Here is a 22216-nt window from a genome sequence, read left to right on the forward strand (position 1 = left end):
GAATCGCTGTCTTAGAAGAAGTGTGAAACAATGTGCTCTAGTACTTGAAATCCACAGTACACTGGAAAGAGCATGTTCTTTGGAGTCAGGTAAATTCTAGGATCAAGAGTTTTCTTGCTGATACTGCAATCCTCCTGCCTCAGCCTCCCAAGTAGCTGGGACCACATGAAGGCGCCACTACGCCTGGCTAACTTTTCTATTTTTTGTAGAGGTGGGGTCTTGCTATGTTGCTCAGGCTGGTTAATAGGCTTCCATGACCAGAATTAATTAGACAAAAACAAAATATGGATGTAATATGATTACTTTGCATAGTCAGTAAAAGACATAAATGTAAGTTACCACTGGTCAAAAAACTGTTAAGTTGTGGTTTCTGAATTCTGTCTGTATGTATATTTTTTCAGTGGTAATTCAACTACATAATCATAGACACACATTTAAGTAACCATCCAATAAAGCTTCAGTTTTTATATTTTTGTCAGTCTCAACATGCAAAAATATTTGAATATCCAGACAACTAGAAGTCTCTGCAAAACTATCCAGAAAAATACTTTGGACAAAACTATAGTTAAAATGAAGCTATTTAATTCTCATATAACTGATATGAGAAGATATTTTTGTCTAATTAAAAAAATCAATTTCACAAAATATTGAGATACACGACAGCATGGATGAATCTCAGAAGTATTATGCGCTAAGTGCAAGAAGTCAAACACAAAAGATTACATACTACGTCCTTCCATTTACATGAAATTCTAGAAAAGGCAGAATTACAGTGGCAGAAAGTGGTGGCCTATGGCCAGGCCTGGGGCGGGGGTTGGGGACGACTGCAAAGGGCCGTGGAGAAACATTTTTAGGGTAACAGCTGTTCTGTGTCTTGAATGTATCAATGGTCGTGGTTATACAACTATGTACGATATCCAAAATTCATTAAATTGTACATTTAAAATGGGTGAATTTTACTGTATGTCAATATACCTCAATAAAACTAGGAAAAAATCAATTTCTACAAAAGTTCTCTTCCAAAGGTCAATGTCATATCAAATTGTAACCAATATTTGGAAACCCAATTGAGTTTAAGATGACAAGTACTAATTCTGCCACCTAATCATCATATTGAACTGTCTGTCCATCCAGTCCAACACGAGAGGAAGTCTGTCCCGCAGGGCTTTCTGCAGCAGACTGAAATGCCAAGCTGTCACATGTGACCCGGAAGGACACAGTTCTGGGATGACGGTGGGAAGTCACTGAGGACACTTCAGTTTAAAGGTTTTCCTAGTTGCCTTTTGACTTGAGATAGATGAGGACGAGTGAAATAAATAAGGGCAAGAAAAGTATCTGTCATATTTGTTATTGTTTTCAGATTGATACCTGCAAATGGAACTAAGGAAAAAATGAATAGACTAAACTCCCTACGTACATTGTATAGAATTCTACTCAGTTATTTCTAGAGAGACGAGGAAACGGAATGTATTTATTCCCCATAGCAAATAATATGATTGAAACGGCTGTTCTCTGGGACGCCAGAATCCAAGGGCTGCTAATGATTTATCACGCAGGTAACAGCATGAATGTCTGGCATTTTAAAGCTTCCACTGGGCTTCATTTTAATACCAATTCTTACAGAAACAGAAGTTCTTGAGAGAAAAATTGCACACCAATTTAAAAAAAGTGAAAAAGATTTCTCCTGGGTGTGAATAAATACCTTCCTTGGCACAAAGTTTTGTTTATGTCTAGGAATTCTGCTTGTCAAACATCTTTTAGACTTTAAAAAAAACAGTCATCTCTGTAAGAAATAGTTTACAGATACACTCTATCAGGAAGATGGCAACCTAAGTGAACTACTTTTATGGAAAATGTGTTCCAAACCCAAGAAACAGCCCCCCGGGCTGCCCCTAGAAAGCACACCCCAGGCCAAGCAAGCAGCCCTGTGCCCACACCCCAGGCCTCAGAAGCAGCCTCGTGGGCAACCCCTGGTAGACACACCCCCGGGCCAGCCGGGCAGCCGTGTGCCCACATCCTGGGTCTGAGAAACAGCCCCGCAGGCTGCTCCTGGCAGGCATGCCCCCAGGCTGGCTGAGCAACTGTGTGTTCACGCTCCTGGGCAGAGTCAAGCCCTGTGGCCCCAACCCTAGCAAGCCAGTCCCCAAGTTGGCGGACCCATCATGTGCACACATGCACCCCCTAACCTGAGAAACAGGTCACCACACCCACCCCTGGCAAAGTCACACCACTACACCATAAACTTGCTTAGCCTAGGCCACTGAGACACTTGCAAACATCACTAATGTGGATTACAACTGAAGAAGCTACACAGAGACTACTGCACCCACTTAGAACCAAAGTCAATGCACCCACCAAACCAAAACCTAAAAACCCATTCATAAGAAAAAGTCCTTCCCTATGAAACCTACTCCATAAAATTGGAAGAGGTGACTTCTCCACCAGGTGCACAGAGATCAACATAGGAACACGTAAAACGTGAAAAAGCAAGGAAATATTACACCACCAAAGGTTTTCCCCAATAATTCCCCACTAACAGATCCTAATCAAAAGGAAATATATGAAATGGCAGAAAAAGAATTCCAAATAATGTTTTTAAGGAAATCAGTGAGATGCAAAAGAATACAGATAGACAACTCAATAAAATCAGGGGAACAATTCATCATATAAATGAGAAATTCAACAGAGATAGATTAAAAAAAAAAAAAGGAAATCCTAGACCCAAAGAATTCAATGAATGAAATAAAAAATACAACTGAGAACTTAACAGACTAAACTAGATCAAGCAGAAGAAAGAATTTCTGTACTTGAAGACAGGTCTTCTGAAATAATAACAAAGAAAAACGAATGTAAAAGAATGAAGAAAGCCTACAGGGTTTATGGGATACCATTAAGAATACAAAATATTCATGTCATGGGCATTCCAGAAGGAGAAGAAAAGGAAAAAGATGTAGAAAACATGTTTAATGACATAATAGCAGAAAATTTCTTAAGTCTTGGAAGAAAAATGGACGTCCCCTCGATCTTCCCAACACAAAGAAATGATAAATGTTTAGATGATGAATGTGCTTAATTACTCTGATGTGACGGCTATACATTATATGTATTGAAACATCACTATGAAATCCATAAATATGTTCAATTATGTGTCAATTAAAAAAAAATATTTCAAAATTCAATTAAAAAATACACAGATGAAATTCATTTAGGGGAAAAAAAGACCTTTGGAAACAAAATAACATGTGCTACTGAATTGGCTGCTGGATATTCAAACTGTGTGACATCTATTTAATTCTTTTCACTTTAAAAAACACTTTGACAAGCATTTAAGTACATTATTGCGCTAAATAAAGATTCTGTCCGAGAAAAGCATGTTATTCATCCATCGGCATTTATAGGAAGTTTACGAACTCATTGTGACAAGAACTCGTTGTCTGTTCATCAAGATTTTTACGCTGTTTGGTTAATCATAACACAAAAAGCTCTCACCAGTTTTCTGAGGTCCTATTACCAGGAATTTTGGTAAGCGATCACAGGTTTTTTCTTTAGACCAAATGTCTCTGTGGCGTTTGTCATCACAAGGATTCTAAGTGGGAGAAGAATACAGAGATAGAGTTGTGTGTGTGTGTCCACTGTGTGCCATCTTTTCCAATTTCTGTCCTTAACTGATATCCTAGGACACAACGGGGGACGGGGGGGGGGGGGGGCGGGGAGGACGAGGCTGTTTTTTTTTTTTTTTTTTAAGAATGAAAGCCCCAAAGTGGCATCACAAAAGCTGTGAATAACTCCTTTCCATGCAGAAGTTGAGAGTCTGCTGAGCAGGTGGAGGAGGGGAGATATTTCCACTCTGGGTAAACAGCCCCATAGCACTGAGAGTTTTATACATATATTTTGCTATATTTTATACATATACTTTTGCTACTGGCAGTTTCTATGTCTTAATTTTTTCCTTTTCTTTTTCTTTAATAGTGAGCTTGTGGGGCAGAGACTCTGCTTCCTGCTAACCTAAAAGAAGATACATCCCCAGTATTCAATAAATAACTGGAATATGAGGTGTCATATTTGTATTCTAAGTAACCGTGAGCTCTCCTGCTGTGCTTCAGAGGGAAAGAGATCTGGCCGTAATAATACCAAAGAGACAGCATATTCCTTTCAGCTGCCTTCAAAGGTCCCTGAATGTGTATCTAAAAGTGTAACTTTACAAGAGTATGATGCTAAAAAGTGCTAAATTTTAGCAAAAGGGTAACAATAAAGGTGAATTACTGCTTTAGGGATTCTGCTTTTGGTCTATAACACTTCACACCAACACCCACCGTGCAAGACATATCCAGAACACCCTTTGTTTTAACTGCAAAGTATGTATTATACGGAAAAGGGGGAAGGATTAAAGTATCCTTTAATATGATTTCGGGAATGGGCAGGCAGACAGGAATGTTTCCTATTTCTATTCAATTACTGCTGCAGAAATGTGAAGTTAAATAACCCTGCTTATTTTAGTAAGCTGCAGATGTTGCGACAAAAGTGAGGATATTCTTTTTGGCTGCTGTTCTGGAAAAAAATCATTATAGACTTGTCAGCTGAAATAATAATGATTTCAGTTTAAAAATAAGGTGTTCAATTAGCGGGCAAGTTCCATATCTTTTCAGGGGCTAACGTGGTGATGTTTCACAGTGGTGGAGATGAAAAGACGCTTATTGTGACAACGGAAAAGTGATACGCAGTCGTAGGTCACCGACCACCGGCCTTAACCTGCTAGATGTGCAGCTACTTTCTTCTCGGAGCTGCCGATCCGCGCTCAGGAGGTAACGAGCACACAGTTCAAAGCCGGGTGAGCTGACTGTCGAGTTCGGAGCTGACCACAGCTTCGGTCTGTGAGATTTGCTGAGCTCTGCTGCTGAAGACTGCGACTGCTTTAGCAGCAGCGGGGGCTGTACCTCTGGCAGCATTTGGCACAGGGATTAGGAGCACAGCCTCTGGGGCCGGACGGGCCTAGAACCGACTCTACTCTGTGACACTCTAGCTGGGTGACCTTGCGTAACTGACTCAGCCTTTCTGTGCCTCGGTTTCCTCATCTGTAAAATGCAAATAATAACTGTACCTACCACATGGGGTAGTTGTGAGGAATCAGATAACACATGTGAAGTGCCCAGTCTGACACATAGTCAGCACCATGTAACCGTTTGCTAAAATTACTAGTTTCCACAGATCAGGGAGCTGCCAACTGAAATTCAAAGCAATTTCCTGCAGTTCTATGCCACATGAGTCTATGCTTTGAAATGTCAGTCACTCCTAGAACAGTTTGAATATGTCCTATTAGTGCGATATTTTCTCTTAGGAAGCTCAGGGATTTTCCTATGGAACACTGACCCCCATGTCCAAGTAGTCCCCATTAGTGCGTCTGAAAGCTGCCCACGTCCTGTGGCTGCTGGTGTACCCCCCGTTTCAGAAGGCAGAAGTCACTTCTGAACCCTTCTCAGAGCCATCAGGGACACGGGGCTGTGTTCCAGGCCACCCCTCCGGCCACCTGCCCCCTCGCCACCTTCTTACTCTTGAGCTGTTGCCACCTGAAATCGATCTCTCGCTCCCGATCGCGAGTTACATTCTCTGCATCCCTCGCTGAGCTTTCAAAACGCAAACCCTTCTGACGGGCGCGGGAACAGAGAACCTGGCTCGACACGCAGCAACAAGGCGAGACTGCAAGTCAGGAGGAAGCGCTGTCTCAGACGCACGGGTGTTTCCAAAACGTACAGCTGTTTCTCAGATGCCTTTCCTTTTCAGGTCTGGATTGTGTCACGGAACTATCAAAGAGGTTTCTGTATTTAACTGTTCACACCAGTCACTGGACCCATCTTACCTGCCAGAGAGGGTCTTTCTGATCAGGAAAGAGCTCAAAGTACTTGCGGGCCAGCTGCATCGGGGGCAGAGTCTGCAGGCGCAGGTTGGTCCAGCTCTGCACGAAGTTGGCCAGATTCACAAACGTGTACGAGCCCAGCCGGTCGTTCCCGTAGTTGGACAAGTGGGTCATGAAGATGCTGATCTGAAAAAGGCAAATGACGCTCGGTGTAAACGCCAGTCACTTAACACTAGAGGGCAGTGTAATCCAGCAACGCTGGATTTTTTTCCTTTAGTCTTTGCACGGGGTTTCAATTGACGGCATGTTTTTGGATTTTGGATGTCTCCAAAACTCTCGTTATATTGATGCATACGGATTTTTTGTCAGCAAGACTTGATGAGCATTTTTTCTTCAATTGAACACATTTCATAACAAAAAAAATGAGTTCAACATCTAATAGCTGCCATATACTTGAATGACAAATCCTAGATGTCAACATCTAATGGCCTCATGATATGTGGACTATTAATCATTTAAAGCAGGATTCCAGGAGGTTGAGATTTTGTAATTTCAGGCTACTTAATTCGGTTTAGACCGTAGAACTTCAAATTAAGGAGTATAAGAAATCAATGAATTGTTATTAGCATCAACTGAATGTTCTCTAATTTGCATTTCTTAGAGGCTATAATGACAACAGGCTGATGCCTGAGTTTTACTAAAATAACTATTAACTATTTTCCATCAATAACACTCTCAAACCCTTTTTCATATTCTGTGGTCCATTATTCCCAGTATAAAATACCTCTTTAAGGAAAATGTTCAATGCTGGGCTAGATAAAATTGACTCTTCCAGTGGAGGCGGCTGACCTAGACTGAATCCATGTATTGAAAAAAAAATCACAGCAAATGTGGGGACCTTTTCATAAAATAAATTCGAATTCTGTAGATTTGATTCAATTGGTCTGGGACATAGATGTAGAATGGGTATTTTTAATGCTACCGCTTTAAGAGAATGCAAATAACATTGTTGATTAGTTGTTGACAAATAGAAAGAATTTTGCATGAGATCATCAGATTTTCAATGTCAAAGAGAACCACTGTGACATTTATGCTGCTATAAAGATCATAAAAATAACTCATGTGATAATAGCACTTTCCCAAAATATCTAATGTCGTGTGAATGAACAGTAACAATGGTTATTGTTATTGTCACGACAATGAATATAATAGGTCATTCATTAAGAAACTGAAAGACACAGTCAAGAAGATTCATTGAGGTGAAGTGGCAGAGATGAGAGAAAAAGTTATATTAAGATTTGATATGACAAATAAGAAAAAATGTAATTACAGCTATGAATAAGAAGAAATAGTAATATCCTATATTCTAGAGCAAATCTTTCAGGCTTTCACATGGAAAGCTTCACCTGTGATCAAGAATATTCCATTGTGTTTCTATTCACTCTGCCTGGTTATATATTAAATCTCAGAACTTTTGCAAGCAAAATACTTTCAGGGTGACTTTAAATAGCTCTCTGTACCCGCAGACTGATGTGGCCATGGAATTGTTAAGTAAGACTTTTACCATTTTGGGTCTTTCTAAAAAGTGAGACTTTTAACATTTAAACTTCTTTTTATTGGTAGTAGCTTTAATTCTGTGACTTTCTAAATCCCTTTTCTCCTTCAAAATTTATAAAATGTTAGGCGATTGAGAAGCTTATGAAAATCATTTTTAAATTTGAAAGTTCTTTTCCAATGTCTGTTAGAGCAAGCGTTTACTCATTTGTTTTGTAAGCCACATTTTTCAATGTAGCTTAATAACAAATAACGCAATGATAATTCCAAGTTGCCCTTCTCTTCAACAATTTTTAAATACAAGTTAAAAAATAAATGTACTTTTAACCTCATTAGCCACTGTTTCAAATTTCTTCCTTTATTTTTATGAAAGATATATCAATACATCTATAAGTGTCATATTTCACTTGAATAATATCTGCATTGGACAGAAAATGGGAAACTTAGAGATATTACATGACTTCGTGACACTAATACATTTGAATTCCCTCTGAATTCACTTTTTAATCTCAGAACACATTTTGTTCTGTAACAAGGCAGAGAGCTACTTTTCTACCTGCATGACTACAGAAAGTAAAAAAAAAAAAAAATGCTACTCTGATAAAGACACAGGCAAACCAAAATGAGTTATGAGCTACTTACTTTGACGAAATTGAACGTGATTTGCAAGAATTAAGCGGATACTTACAAGGTGTTGAACTTAGTCCTATAAAAGAAAAGCTACTTAGCCTCCAAGCATGGAACCTCTCCCAGGTTTTCAATTCTATTTTTGTATTCCCACTTTATCATAAGGCAAAGTTCACCATTAAGTGAGGGAACTGTTTGAAAGTGATACTTTTCTAATGCATATTACCCTTCTGACCCTTTTAGACTTTGGACTCAAGCCTGGGATTTGTTTTGTGCTCCTAAAGAAATCCAAGGCCATAAAGGCAGTATAATTTGTCAGAATATTGAACACTTCAATTTCATTTTATACTTTTTTTAACGCATCACAGTGTTCTCTCTAGACATGGAATATTGCATATCTTTTGCTGAACATGTACTGTCTCCAAGTTTTCTTTTTTCTTTTTTAGTTGGGAAGGTAAGCACAATAAGCAACAGGATTGGTGAGAACAGATACATAACAAGAATGTTTTGGTCAAAACCTTAGCTTGCTTTCCAAACAGCATTTATTCCTTACCTGTGTTCTAACCTATGAATTCATAACATCACTGTACTTCCTGGAAATTCCTCACCTGACTACAGTTTCAGCATAGAAACAAACAAACAAACAAACAAAGCTTGAAAAGGCTACCACCAGTTCAGGGAAGGTCGATATTCATCTTTTCCTAAAGATGATACTTTTATCATTTTAGGAGTGTTTCACAACTGAGGTTTTATTTTTGGTTTTTTTTAAAAAGATAGAATGGGTCAAAAAATTATTTTTATCACACTCAGAGATTCCCATAAGAAGGAAAATGTCAAACGAAGTTACAATTGCACTTATTAAAATTTTTTTACTATAAACACGCTAGGAGTAATTAGTTGTTACCAAAACGACTAACGAGCTCTTGAAAACTCTGCCAAAGGCACGAAGTTTACTGGATTTAACGGTTGAAAAATATTCCTTCTAGCTTGATAGACACATATATGTACAACAAGATACTTATCTGGGATTTTTTTTTCTGTGAAAGGGAAAAGGGAAATGCTAAATACTGCACACACTACTATTTATGAGAAATGAAACAGACACTATTCATAACGGCATAACTAGGAGAACAACATGAGAAGCTGTATCTGTGCTTGCCGGCGTCAACCGTGCACATCTGTGAAGTTCCAGGTGTGGGGATGCGTGTTCTGAGAAGGGACAGGACACGGGTCCCGGTGCGAAAGCTGTTGACAAGACAGAAACTGCTCTCTTTCTTTCGAGAGGTCGGGGCAGGGGAGAAGGAACAGGGATGTGAAGAATGTGTTTTATTTACTATCAACTATTTCATGGCCATGGTGCTTGGTTCAAACCCATGCTGAGGTTGCAGATGTCAAAACGGGGCTCACTCTTCTAAGCTTTGCTCACGAGAAGATTCAGAATTCCAAAGGGAGAGAAGAGTTCACAGTGAGGAAATAGCTCTCCCCGCCCTGGCTCTCAGCCAGCCGGTTCTGTTTTGTTCTGGAACCCCGCCGGGTGGCCGGAGACTCAAAAGCTGTCGCACACATGCAAATCCATTAGGAAGTTGCTGAAAGTTGCTGAAAGTTCCGATCACCGGGATGGGACTTACACTCGGAGATCTGACTTCCAGGTCTGGTACCTGCATTTCGGAGAATGAGCCAGCGCAGGCCTGATGCTGGAATATGATCCGAGGAAAACTGGCTGGACTCAGTTTTCCCGGGGAAGTGTTTATTTCCCATAAAAATGTATAGATTTATTCCCACAGAAACGATTCAGGTCACCAAAGCCATTGGTGCTTCTGCAGTGGTCCTTTTGAAGATGTCTTAAAAACAAGCATGCCTTGTTAAGTTCATAAATAGATTTCCATGTCCTAGACTTTAGTGCTGTCCCTAGTCCAAAAACCAACTTGGTAAATGCCCTTGGCCATGTCTTCGGGGGGCTTCTGTGTGGCCGACCACTGTGTGGAGAGGCACGGAGATTGCTAAGACAAGACCTGGTTCACACAGACGTGTGCAACTGGCCCCCAATTCCCCTCGACCCTGTTCTGTACTGAAGCAAAATTCCCCATTTCCCCATCACCTCTCAGATGCATAATATTTTATAACTTCTCTATTTCAAAGGCTGCCTTTCATGTTCCTTTTTTTTACTTTATTTCACGGCATTTTAAGGGCTGGGTGGCGAAGGACAAATATACTGTAATTTAATTCCTGTTCCTTCTTCCTCCTTTGACTTAGATCTCCAGACCAGAAATATTCTTTAGGGAAAAAAATAATGAAATCAGTTAATTTTTTTTATGGGGCAGTGACCAAACTCTGGGAGTTTCATTTTTATCATCGTGAAAAATTCCTTCACTACGATTGTGCTCTATCACATGAGCACATCTCATTCTGGAAAACAAGCAGAAAAGTCTCTTATTCGTAAAGTTGAGAAACTAGGGTCAGCTGTTTTTCCAGTGCCTTTCATTCTGGTAATCTTTTAGCATCATTAAAACTGTGGACCTCCTCAACGATCTATTCCTGTCTCTCACTTTGTCCCGTTCACTCTGTCCTCCTCTCCCCAAACTCGGCCTCCTCCCCAGCCTCCACGTATTTTCCTCCTGTCCACTCCCTCTGTTTCCTGTGAAACCTCCTTTCTTTGTAAATAAACTCTATGTCTTCATGTCTTTGACTCTGGCCTGCACAGGATTACTAGTTAAGGAGGGGGGCTGTGCCATCCACTGGCTCTGTAATCTTAGCGAGTTATTTAAGCTCTTAGTACTTTAAATTAATTACTTATTTAAAAGAAAAAAAAAGGACTTAATAATAGTAACTATCTCACAGGGTTGTCATTGCAATTAAACGGAAAAAGAAAACCTCAAAGCACTGCCTTGTCACATAGTAATTGCTTAATAAATAATAGCTATTTGTTTTCTTCAGCATGTTGTTATTTTGGAGAGAGAATATTTCTCACGTGCGGCTTAAGCTTCCTTCTAGCAGCTGATCAGCCTGATCAGCACGGACTCCCACCCTCCGAACCCTCCCGTTTTTTCGGTATCTATAAGTGTTCCAATCACTTCCTCTACTAGGCGGATTCTTTCGTCAGTGGGTGGAACTTCTCTCCTACCTTCGCCCTCAGATACCTAAATCATCTGCTTTCAATGTTCTGCGAATCCGAGACTTTGGATCGGTTTTTCCATTTAATTACCTCACTCCCACACATGGGCTGTTGGGCACGGCTCAGGGAAAACACACGATGGGAGCTATTCATACCGCACAGGCATATGGTCCTCAAGCTCGGGCCAACCCTCCGCGCTATGGGATAGTCTCCGTATTCATGCTTTGTCATCCCAGCAGCTAGTGCAGACTTTCATCCCTCCCTGGAGGCCTCTGCTTAGTTTCCACTGTCCCTGATGTCCCCAGCTAAGCGTCCCACGATTCGCAGGGAGTAATGGTCACCAGGCAGGGACGCTTCAAGTCCTCACCCGTCTCCATGCACATTTGTCTTCTTAAAATTCCTCCTGACACCAGCAGTGTCAGGCCGAGGTGCGCCATTTTGTGTTCAAGACCAATGCGTCTCCCAGCGCCTTTCTTCCCACCTGCTCCCAACTCCCAAGAGAGCTGACTCTGCCACTCATTCCTGTTTTCCCCCATTTCCAGTTCTCCCTACTGGTCCTTCCCTAATGCCTGAAAACGTGTCCGAGGCTCTCTCATCTCCGGCCATCTCTTGAGATTTTATCTTTTCCAGCCACCGTCCCACCCAGCCAAGGTCTTCAAAAGAACAGAGCATGGGCGCCATCTTTACCCTTCACCTCCGTTCACGTTTCAGTCCTTTCCACTCTGGGTTTTGTCCCCACCATTCTTCTGACAATGGTTCTCAAAGGCGAGCAATGGCCTCTTAGCTACACGATCCCATGGATACCCGGCAGTCATCCCATTAATGGTCACCACCTGCTCCATGTGACACAGTTGACCACACTTCAGATTTTCTCCTCTCTAGACTGTTTGGAAACTGTCTTCTCCTAGTTTTCCTTCATCTATACATCTTTCCCTGATTCCTCTTTCTCTGCGTTACCTTTAAACAGCTGGTGTTTCCCAGGGTTTTATTCTTTACCTGCTGTCCCTAGGTGGAATCGCCACAATGATCCCCAAGTCTCAAAGCAACATTTGTATCTTTCTTCTAAATTTTCTACGTGAACATCTGTTTAGTTGACATTTCTACCTGAGGGTCCCATGGCCATCTCACTTCAAGCGTGGCTAAGTTGAACTCTTTGTACATCATGCTGTCTTGTAACAACTGCTGGAATAAGTCGTCTTGACTTCTCATATTTTCCTCTTGCTAAACTATGAGCTCACCAGGAGCAGAGACTATAGTGTAATCTTCATTGTGTCTACAGTCACGTGTATGGTTCATTAAAGAACTGTCTGTTAAACTCAATTTAATTGCATGATAGGTTACCGATGTTTGTTGAATCGAATTGAAGTCTACCTCATTACTGGTGGTCTTTCTGCTTTTAAAAATTGCACATGAAAGGTAAAAAAATATATAAAATTAAAAAAAGAAAAAATACCAAAAAATTACCACCAATTGTTTTAAAATATAAAATCTTATATATAATTTATGTGTATAAATTATATAAATATATATACTTAATTATATATTAATATAAATTGTTTCTTATATAAAATCTTGTATGTTTATGTTCAAGTATGGTATGACTTGGCACATAGTGTTTGCTGCTTAGTAATATATCTTTAGCATTTTACTACATTGTTAAAAATGCTTTTAAAAGGTAGATATGTATATTTTAATGGCTAGAGAGTAATGTCTTATAAATCATAGCACAGCACGGCTTCTTGCAGAAATCTTCCCAAATTCTCCTTAATTTCCAGCAACTTGACCTTTTATCCTGGATGTGGGTGAGACATTTGAAGTTTTAGCATAGTGGTTCCTCTCACAGCTCACTGTGGTGTCTAACATCTTTTCATATTTTTGTGCTATTATAACTGTGTTATGCTAAAAATTACTTTCATTAATTTTATCACCTTCTCCAATGGGGGGAAAAAGATGTCACTTTAATTTTTAAGGTTTAAATTCATTGAGTAGTGTTTTTCTACATGGGTTGTGCGTTAGTCATCATTTAAGAATCTCAAAGGAAAGCTCAACTGCAGAATGATTTGTCAAAGGGCTCTTAACATTTGGAATTTGGGATCTGACAGGCTTTCAAGAGAAGCTGGAAGGTAAATCAATTGCTCTCAATTAGGGACAGTTTCAAAGGTACAGTGATGAGGTCAATGTAATTTAAAGCAATTTAGCTGGGAGCCGTTTTTCTTTTTTATAACATTATGTCTCTCATTTAATTTTTTTGGCTATACATTCAGAACTGCAAGTTCAGCCCTTTTATTACAAGCTAATGATTGAAGATAAATTAACATTTCTGTTAGGTGTCAGAAGTAATTCTATTGGCCTAATGCATTGCTATTACTTTAGCTGCCGAACGAATATTTAGACGCCATGAGAATGTCTCCAACTCTCAGATCACCGATTTCTGATGAATTTTGCATTGTGTACCTTGCTCTGGCTTTTCTGATATTGTCTCTACCTCACTCTGAAAGACTCTGTTGCAGTTATTTAGAGACCAGACAACAGCTGTTCTTGTTCTGTTAGACTCACAAAGTGACAGAATAATGAATACAGTTACAGCTCATGAGAGATCTAAAAATGATTAATTAAGAGAAATACTTTTTAAAGCAGCGACGTAGCACAAAGGTTATATTCAATTTTGTAGTGAAAACATTTTTGTTTTCTAGCATAAAACATTTGCTTCTTAGTTTTAAAGCACTGCCTCCACAACATAATGAAGATGAGAAGGAGAATTAAATTACATATCTCTAAAAATGTTTAATGTACCCAAGGATTCAGCCAAGAGAGTCCTGGAATTGATAAACGAATTCAGTAAAGTCTCAGGATACAAAATTAACGCACATAAATCAGTGGCATTGGCCGGGCGCGGTGGCTCACGCCTGTAATCCTAGCACTCTGGGAGGCCGAGGCGGGTGGATCGCTCGAGGTCAGGAGTTCGAGACCAGCCTGAGCAAGAGTGAGACCCCGTCTCTACTAAAAATAGAAAGAAATTATATGGACAACTAAAATATATATATACAAAAAATTAGCCGGGCATGGTGGTGCATGCCTGTAGTCCCAGCTACTCGGGAGGCTGAGGCAGGAGGATCGCTTGAGCCCAGGAGTTTGAGGTTGCTGTGAGCTAGGCTGAAGCCACGGCACTCACTCTAGCCCGGGCAACAGAGTGAGACTCTGTCTCAAAAAAAAAAAAATCAGTGGCATTCTTATATGCCAATAACAGTCAAGCCGAAAATCAAATCAAAGACACAACACCTTTCACAATAGCACCAAAGAAAATTAAATATTTAGGAATATATCTAACAAAGGAGGTGAGAGATATTTATAGGGAGAACTACAAAACACTAGAAAAGAAATTGTAGATGGTGTGCACAGATGGAAATCCCTAACATGCTCATGGATTGGTAGAATCAATATTGTTAAAATGTCCATTCTATCTAACATGATCTACAGAATCAATGCAATCCCTACCAAAATTCCACCATCATTCTTTACAGATTTAGAAAAAATAATTCTATGCTTCGTCTGGAACCAGAGAAGACCTTGTATAGCCAGTGAAATCTTAAGTAAAAAGAACAAATTGGGAGGCATCAGTCTGCCAGACTTCAATCTTTACTACGAGGCTATAGTAACCAAAACAGCATGGTACTGGCACAAGAATAGAGACATAGACCTTTGGAATGGGACGGAGATCCCAGATATAAAGCCATTCTCATACTGTCATCTAATCTTTGACAAAGTAGACAGAAGTATACATTGGAGAAAAGAATCTCTCTTCAATAAGTGGTGCTGGGAAAACTGGATGTCCACATGCAGAAGACTGAAACTGGATCCCCACCTCTCACCTCTCACAAAAATCAACCCATGTTGGATGACAGACTTAAACCTGAGGCGTGAAACCTTAAGAATTCTGGAAGAAAATGCATGGAAGACTCTTTTAGACACTGGCCTAGGTAAAGAATTTATGAAGAAGACCCCAAAGCAATCACAGCAGCTATAAAAATAAACAAATGGGACCTGCTCAAATTAAAAAGCTTCTGCACAGCCAAGGAAGCTATCATTAGAGCAAATAAACAGCCTACAGAATGGGAGAAAATATTTGCTTTCTACACATCCGATAACAAGAATCTATATAGAACTCAGAAACATTAACAAGAAAAAAAATCAAACAACCCCATCAATAAACGGGCGAAGGACATGAACAGAAACTTTTCAAAAGAAGACAGATTAATGGCCAGCAGACATATAAAAAAGTGCTCAAGATCTCTAATCATTAGGGAAATGCAAATCAAAACTATAATGAGATGTCACCTGACTCCAGTGAGAATGGTCTCTATCAAAAAGTCCCAAAACAACAAATGCTGGCGTGGATGTGGAGAGACTGGAACATTCTTACACTGGTGCTGGGACTGCAAATTAGTACAACCCCTGTGGAAAGTAATTTGGAGATATCTCAAAGAGCTAAAAATAGAATCACCATTTGACCCAGCAATCCCACTACTAGGCATCTATCGAAAGGAAAAAAAGTCGTTCTATAATAAAGACATCGGTACTAGAATGTTTATAGCAGCACAATTCACAATTGGAAAGATGTAGAAACAACCCAAATGCCCATCAATCCATGAGTGGATTAATAAAATATGGTATATGTATACCACATGGAGTACTACTCAACCACAAAAAACAATGGTGATCTAGCACCTCTTGTCTTATCCTGGATAGAGTTTGAGTCTATCCTGCGAAGTGAGGTATTACAAGGATGGAAAAACAAGCACCACATGTACTCGCCACCGAACTGGTACTAACTGATCAACACTAAGGTGCTCACTAAGGTGAACACTAAGGTGCTCACTAAGGTGAACACTAAGGTGCTCACATAGTAGGAATATTCACTGGGTTCCGGTCAGGTGGGGGGTGAGTGGGTAGGGGGTAGAGAGGGTGGGGTGGGTAAACCCACAGCTAATGGAGATGGGGCGCACTGTATGGGGGAGGGACACGCTTGTGGCCCTGGCTTGAGCAAGGCAAATGCATTTCATGTACCCAAAATGTCTGTACCCCCATAATATCCTGAATTAAAAAAAAAAGCACGTTGAATTTAATTTCAAAAATCTGACAGAATTAAAAAAAATTCCTTCAAGAAAATGGATGGACATGAAAATGGGATTTTGGCTCACGTGCGAATGAGCTAAATTTATTTATTTATTTGAGACACAGTCTCATTCTGTTACCCGGGCTAGAGTGCCGTGGCATCAGCCTCACTCACAGCAACCTCAAACTCCTGGGCTCAAGCGATCCTCCTGCCTCAGCCTCCCGAGTAGCTGGGACTACAGGCATGTGCCACCATGCCGGCTAATTTTTCTATATATACATTTTTAGCTGTCCATATAATTTCTTTCTATTTTTAGTACAGACGGGGTCTGGCTCTTGCTCAGGCTGGTCTCGAACTCCTGACCTCGAGCGATCCTCCCGCCTCAGCCTCCCAGAGTGCTGGGATTACAGGAATGAGCCACCGCGCCTGGCCCGAGTTTAATTTAGGAATTCACGAAGATCAGCTCCATCACCAGGACGTTTCAGTTTAATTGTATTTGCTCATAAGGCTGAATTCCCTCCGGTGTGGGAGGATCAACATACCAAACAAGTTCATTTATTTTGTGAATTAAGAAATGCTATGTTTTTAAAAGCTAATGACTAATTGTTATCATTTTCTAAAAATTCAGAAACATTTACAATTGTGTTTATTTAAGACTGCCCCTCTAATAAAGTGGCTTGTGAAATGGAAGATTTTGGGAGTACCCATCTAATACAGGAACCCAGCTCTTTAAGCAGAGAATAAAAACTCCAAGGACAGGAAAGAACAACACTAAAAAATAAAGTGCTCGCCAGGTATTAACAAAGGGTAATTGTACCTTTCTGAGAAAGAAAACTCTCAGGGCTCAGCTGGGCCTGGGCAAGCCACCTCTGTTTTGATTGAAATAAGACATTTTAAGGAATAAAGTTCAGCACAAAGAGAACGTAAGTCAAGCAGTCCTCCCGGGGTTTCGCAGGGAGGAGAAAACTGACCCGATACAAAAGTCAGCTAAGACACCGTATAAAGACTTAATTAAGAGCAAGATACCTAGAAAGGCAATTCTGCAGAGATGGGGAAAGACCAGAAATATAAAACATTTCAAACCTTTAGGAGTCACCACCTACTGCCGAAGCTGCTGGCATCGGAGGGCAGTTTTAGCTGTAGCAAGAACACCACCGTGACAGGTGTTTCTAACTCAGGGGACGAAAGGTAATAGATTCACAAAAGATCGTAACTACACCAGATATCGACTGAAAACTGTATTTGTAGTGGGAGACCCAAATGTGGTTCATAATTTGTTACCTTTGCTTTCAATTATAAGTCTTTTAAAATAATGTATTTATAGATAAACCAATCTATAAGTCAGACTGTTTGCAAAGGGGAGTTATACTTTCTAAAAGTAAAATATCTTAGGAACTGGATAAGCAGCTTGTTAGAAAGAACGTGAGTTTATAAATGTTTCTTTTTTAAAAATGTCAACCCTCCCACGTTAGTAGCAGCCAACCCCAACTGCACGGCAGAGGGACAGGGAGGATTAATGAGGTCATGAAATCTGAAGTGTAGATTCAGTCTCGACAAAGTGTCAAAAGTTCACAGTGACTTAAAGAAAAATTTCTAAGAATCTTTGCTTGAATATTATTATCACAATCAGGCAAGCGTTGGACACATTAGACTCCTGAAAGAACTGCGAAGATTTTTATAAGAGGTTTCATTAAACACCAGTGCTAAGGAGTACTGACTGCTGGGTAAGAACATTCACCTGGCTAAGGAGGGTGGACAGGTAGCTGGTGACGGGGGGAGAGGGCAGGAGTCTCTTGCCCTCGTTGCTTGCAGCTTTAGAGCCAATTTCCTCTAAGTGTTTAAATATTTGTTCCGTGGGAGTTTATATAAAACTCTTTAAGTTTGAAAAAAGTTTTTTGTTTTTACTATGATATCACTTGAGAAACTTTGGGTAAGACAATAAATCTCCAGGTGTAGAGGCGGCCCACTGGTGAAACTGAGATGACAATTAATATATTGCCCAAACAGGATTTCTTAAATTCTCTCTCTGCTTAAAACACACAAATCCACAGTCCTCTGCTTCATGCTATAACACGGCACCGTACTACTCAGCACAGGTTTTCCACAAATTTCTATTTTGTAAGTCTATAATCTTCCTTTATAAATGTTTTCCGCCACTCTCAACTTCTGGTGTCACAGCGAGGGGTTTGGGAGTGGAGGTGCCACACCTTGTTCGTGGGACACCAGAGATGCTGCTGACAGGAACAATATTCTTGTTGCTTGTGGCAGAGAAGACTCTATCTGAATATAATGTTACAAAGGCACTATGAGGCCGGGCACGGCGGCTCACGCCTGTAATCCCAGCACTCTGGGAGGCCGAGGCGGGAGGATCACTTGAGGTCAGGAGTTCGAGACCAGCCTGAGCAAGAGCGAGACCTCGTCTCTACTAAAAATAGAAAGAAATTATCTGGACAACTAAAAAATATATAGAAAAAAAATTAGCTGGGCTTGGTGGCGCATGCCTGTAGTCCCAGCTACTCCCACAGGAGGCTGAGGCAGGAGGATCGCTTGAGCCCAGGAGGTTGAGGTTGCTGTGAGCGAGGCTGATGCCATGGCACTCTAGCCCGGGCAACAGAGTGAGACTCTGTCTCAAAAAAAAAAAAAAAACAAAACAAAACAAACAAAAAAAAACTACAACAAAAAAGCAAAGGCACTATGGAAAGTAAGAAGAAACACTTAAGAGAATTTATAATGTTAAATGTATGGATGGAGCATGACAAAATATGTAGGGGATAGATTTGCTCACAGGTTGTTTTTTTTTTTTTTTAACTTAAACTCAATAATAGTAACTAGGATAATTAAATAATTTTAATCAAAATAGTTAAATATTTCAGAGGTATACCATAAAAAATTGCCAAAAATTTCAGCTTTTTACATGACAAACTTTTTACCAATTCTAATAAAACATAATGATACACATTTGCATTTTCTGCCTCACTTTGGCTGTAACAACGTGCCATGCGGAGGCCAAAACGGAGTGAGGGAAGCACAGACCGGCTAATCGGTCTCCAATCACCTGGAATTTGGCACAGAGGACAAGACAGACGAGTGTCAACACGGGAGAACAATGCCACACTGAGAACACACATTCGTGTCGAGTCTCTCCCCCAGAGACTTTCTGACTCACAGTGGAAATGCCTGTTTTCGTGGGTGTCGAGCTCTTTCCAGCACAGGCCCGGCCGAGAGAGCAGCTTGGTGTGTCTACACCCGCTCAGGACAGGCGGCCGCAAACCACACAACAGGGATGTGGTTCAGACTCACCCTCTGTCAAGGAGGGCCCGGGGCTCGGGCCTCCCAGTGCGCGAGGTAACACAGGTGGGTATAATTTTCATTTAGAAAAACCATTTCAATTCTTTTGTGATAAGATAGGGGGAGAAAAGACACTATCCCAAAGCCGTGTCTCCTAAATAATGGGCATAGATGGGGCAGCAATGTTTAAACCAGAGAAGCTAGTAAATGTGGGCATCGCTTGGAGATGACTAACAATTATTAGATGACTAATAATCATTAACATGTGCTATTTATACAATATTAGAGAAAGGAATGAGAATAAATGGAACTGGAAGCAAAAGCATCCTCAAGTTACTAAAAGAATGAAAATGAGTAAAAACTAGGCAAGATAAAGGTGGGAAAGAGAAAAGAAATTGGAAGAAAAAAATCAATGTTTTTCCAGGTAAAGGGAGTTTAGCTGGGAATACTGGTATGCATAGGCTAGTAAATGAAAAAGAAAAATTCTGTTGGAAAAAGTCTCTAGGTTCCTTTGCGAGGCAAGACAGCAATCAATGAAATCAAGATAAACAGTGGAGCTGGAACTGACGCAAGCCAGAGGGTTACAGTCACTTTGACAGCAGTGACATCCGCTGGTGACACCCAGGATATTAGAAAGGTGGTGTGCCGTCTCTGCAGACCGTGAGTGATCAGGGTCCTGCTGGTGTTTCCGTTGTTAATCTCAGCAGGGTCATGAAACGTGAAGGGGAGGGATGGCTTTTAGCACGGCAGTGTGGTGCAGAGCAAAAGAGGTGACACAATGGTAGGTGACAATGGGGAAAGAGGCGAGAAGGAAGTCCCAGAAAGGGATTCTTAAAAGGGCTACTGCAGATTAACTCAGGGACTCACTCCTGGGTGAGCCACGATGGAGAGAATTCTTTCGAGGCTCAGAGTCGAGGAGGAATAAAAAATCAGAGTGAAAAGTGCCAAACGCTTTGTGAGTGCTCGTGAGCCTTCCTGAGTTGGAAATGGCGGTGGGCGCATTTAAGCACAAAAGTTACAGCGGATAGAAATGTCTGAGTTAGCAGCGTGCTGTCAAAACATTCCACCACCTTTTACTTGGAAGCACAAATGCTTAGGACCGTGCTGAGCAGCAGTGTTGAGATCTCTGCACCACGATAGTTCGTTCCCAGTCCAGCCAGCTGCACAGAATTACGAACGTATATTTCCAAATCTTGAACAAAATAGTGCGTTACTTCCTATATAGTTCACCAGATCTGATTTCTCTTGTAAATATAAGTAGGGATCATTTGCAAAATAACAGAGTAGAATTTCCTGTGCAGACAGATGCTTTTTATATTTATACAGCCTGAGCTCCTTTTTTTTTTTTCCCTTCCTATGCTCTGGGAAACTGGAAACTGATAGGATTTTTTCATATCAAGTTGAGTCTAACATATGGCAACGAGCTCTCTGAGACGGTCTCCAAACTTTGCAGTTAAGTTTGCAGCCCACGCAGGAGGCGAAGCTGTGTTTCTGACGCACTCCCATGCTCTGGGAAGACCGCAGAGAACAGCCCGAAGTTAAACCACAAAAAGTATGTTTATACAAAGCGCAGCCTCAATTGAAACCACAGTAGCACAGAGAGCTTCCGTGGAGGCTGCAGTGCCATTTTTAAGTTGCTCTTGCAAAATGTTTCAAAGCGTATCCATAACCAAGTAGCTCTACGTCTGCTCTTCAGCTCTTAGGTAGATACGCAACAGTGGAGTTCTGAAGCTGGACGCCGCCTGTCTTGAAGGGCTTCAGTTTAGGAATCGGCTTGTGTTTGTAAGTCTTCCACTGGATTCTCACGAATTACAAAAACAAACAAAGCCTCATCCACCCAGAGTCCTTGCAGGAAAGCGCGCCTCTGTGCAAAGTGATTTTTATGTGTTACATTCCTCCTAGACTACAGAGCACGCGGGGAAAGAAAGTATTGAGTATAATGGTCACCTCAGCATTGTAGAGCGTTGTGTTGTGCCATAAAATAGTTCCACACCGCAATACCGCTGCTTTTTGAGTTCCTGGGCTGCTTTTTCTTTTTTTGGTTTACTCTTTTGTCAGTTTTCATTTCCCCAGTGCTATTTGCTCTCTGGCATTCTTTCTTTCCTTTCTCTCATATTCTAACGTTTGTGTATAATGTTAATATGTCCTTCAGGGTAAGAACCCAGAATAAGAAGTGTGCGCAGCTGACTTCTGTTTAAAAATGAGGCCACGCAGGGCTATGGGTGTGGGCCAGGGATATTCCGTCAACAAAGCACAGTGACAGTGGGAAGAAGGCGGACCTGTCTCTTACTTGTTTTCCTTTGGTTAAGTGATGTAACTAACCTCTTTGAACCTCGGAGTCCTCCTCTATAAAATGCTGCGCAGAATTGCCGTTAAGGGACAAATAAGACAGTACATAGAGGCCGGGCGCGGTGGCTCACGCCGGTGATCCCAGCACCCAGGGAGGCCGAGGCGGGCGGACTGCTCAAGGTCAGGAGTTCGAGACCAGCCTGAGCAAGAGCGAGACCCTGTCTCTGCTAAAAACAGAAAGAAATTATCTGGCCAACTAAAAAATATGTATAGAAAAAATTAGCTGGGCATGGTGGTGCATGCCTGTAGTCCCAGCTACTCGGGAGGCTGAGGCAGGAGGATCGCTTGAGCCCAGGAGTTGGAGGTTGCTGTGAGCGAGGCT

General features: G+C 41.0%; 1 protein-coding gene across 1 annotated transcript in view; it reads right to left on the minus strand.

Moving 5' to 3' along the window:
* NDST3 (N-deacetylase and N-sulfotransferase 3) overlaps positions 1-22216 on the minus strand; it is a 95224-nt gene that overhangs the window by 18488 nt on the left and 54520 nt on the right. Inside the window, exons 6-7 of the mRNA XM_069459083.1 lie at positions 5855-6037; positions 3490-3586 (exon numbers count right to left, since the gene is read on the minus strand). Of these exons, the coding sequence (XP_069315184.1) occupies positions 3490-3586; positions 5855-6037 (280 nt within the window). The remainder of the gene's footprint in view (positions 1-3489; positions 3587-5854; positions 6038-22216) is intronic.

Source organism: Eulemur rufifrons, chromosome 26, assembly GCF_041146395.1.
Source record: "Eulemur rufifrons isolate Redbay chromosome 26, OSU_ERuf_1, whole genome shotgun sequence".
Taxonomy (NCBI): domain Eukaryota; kingdom Metazoa; phylum Chordata; class Mammalia; order Primates; family Lemuridae; genus Eulemur; species Eulemur rufifrons.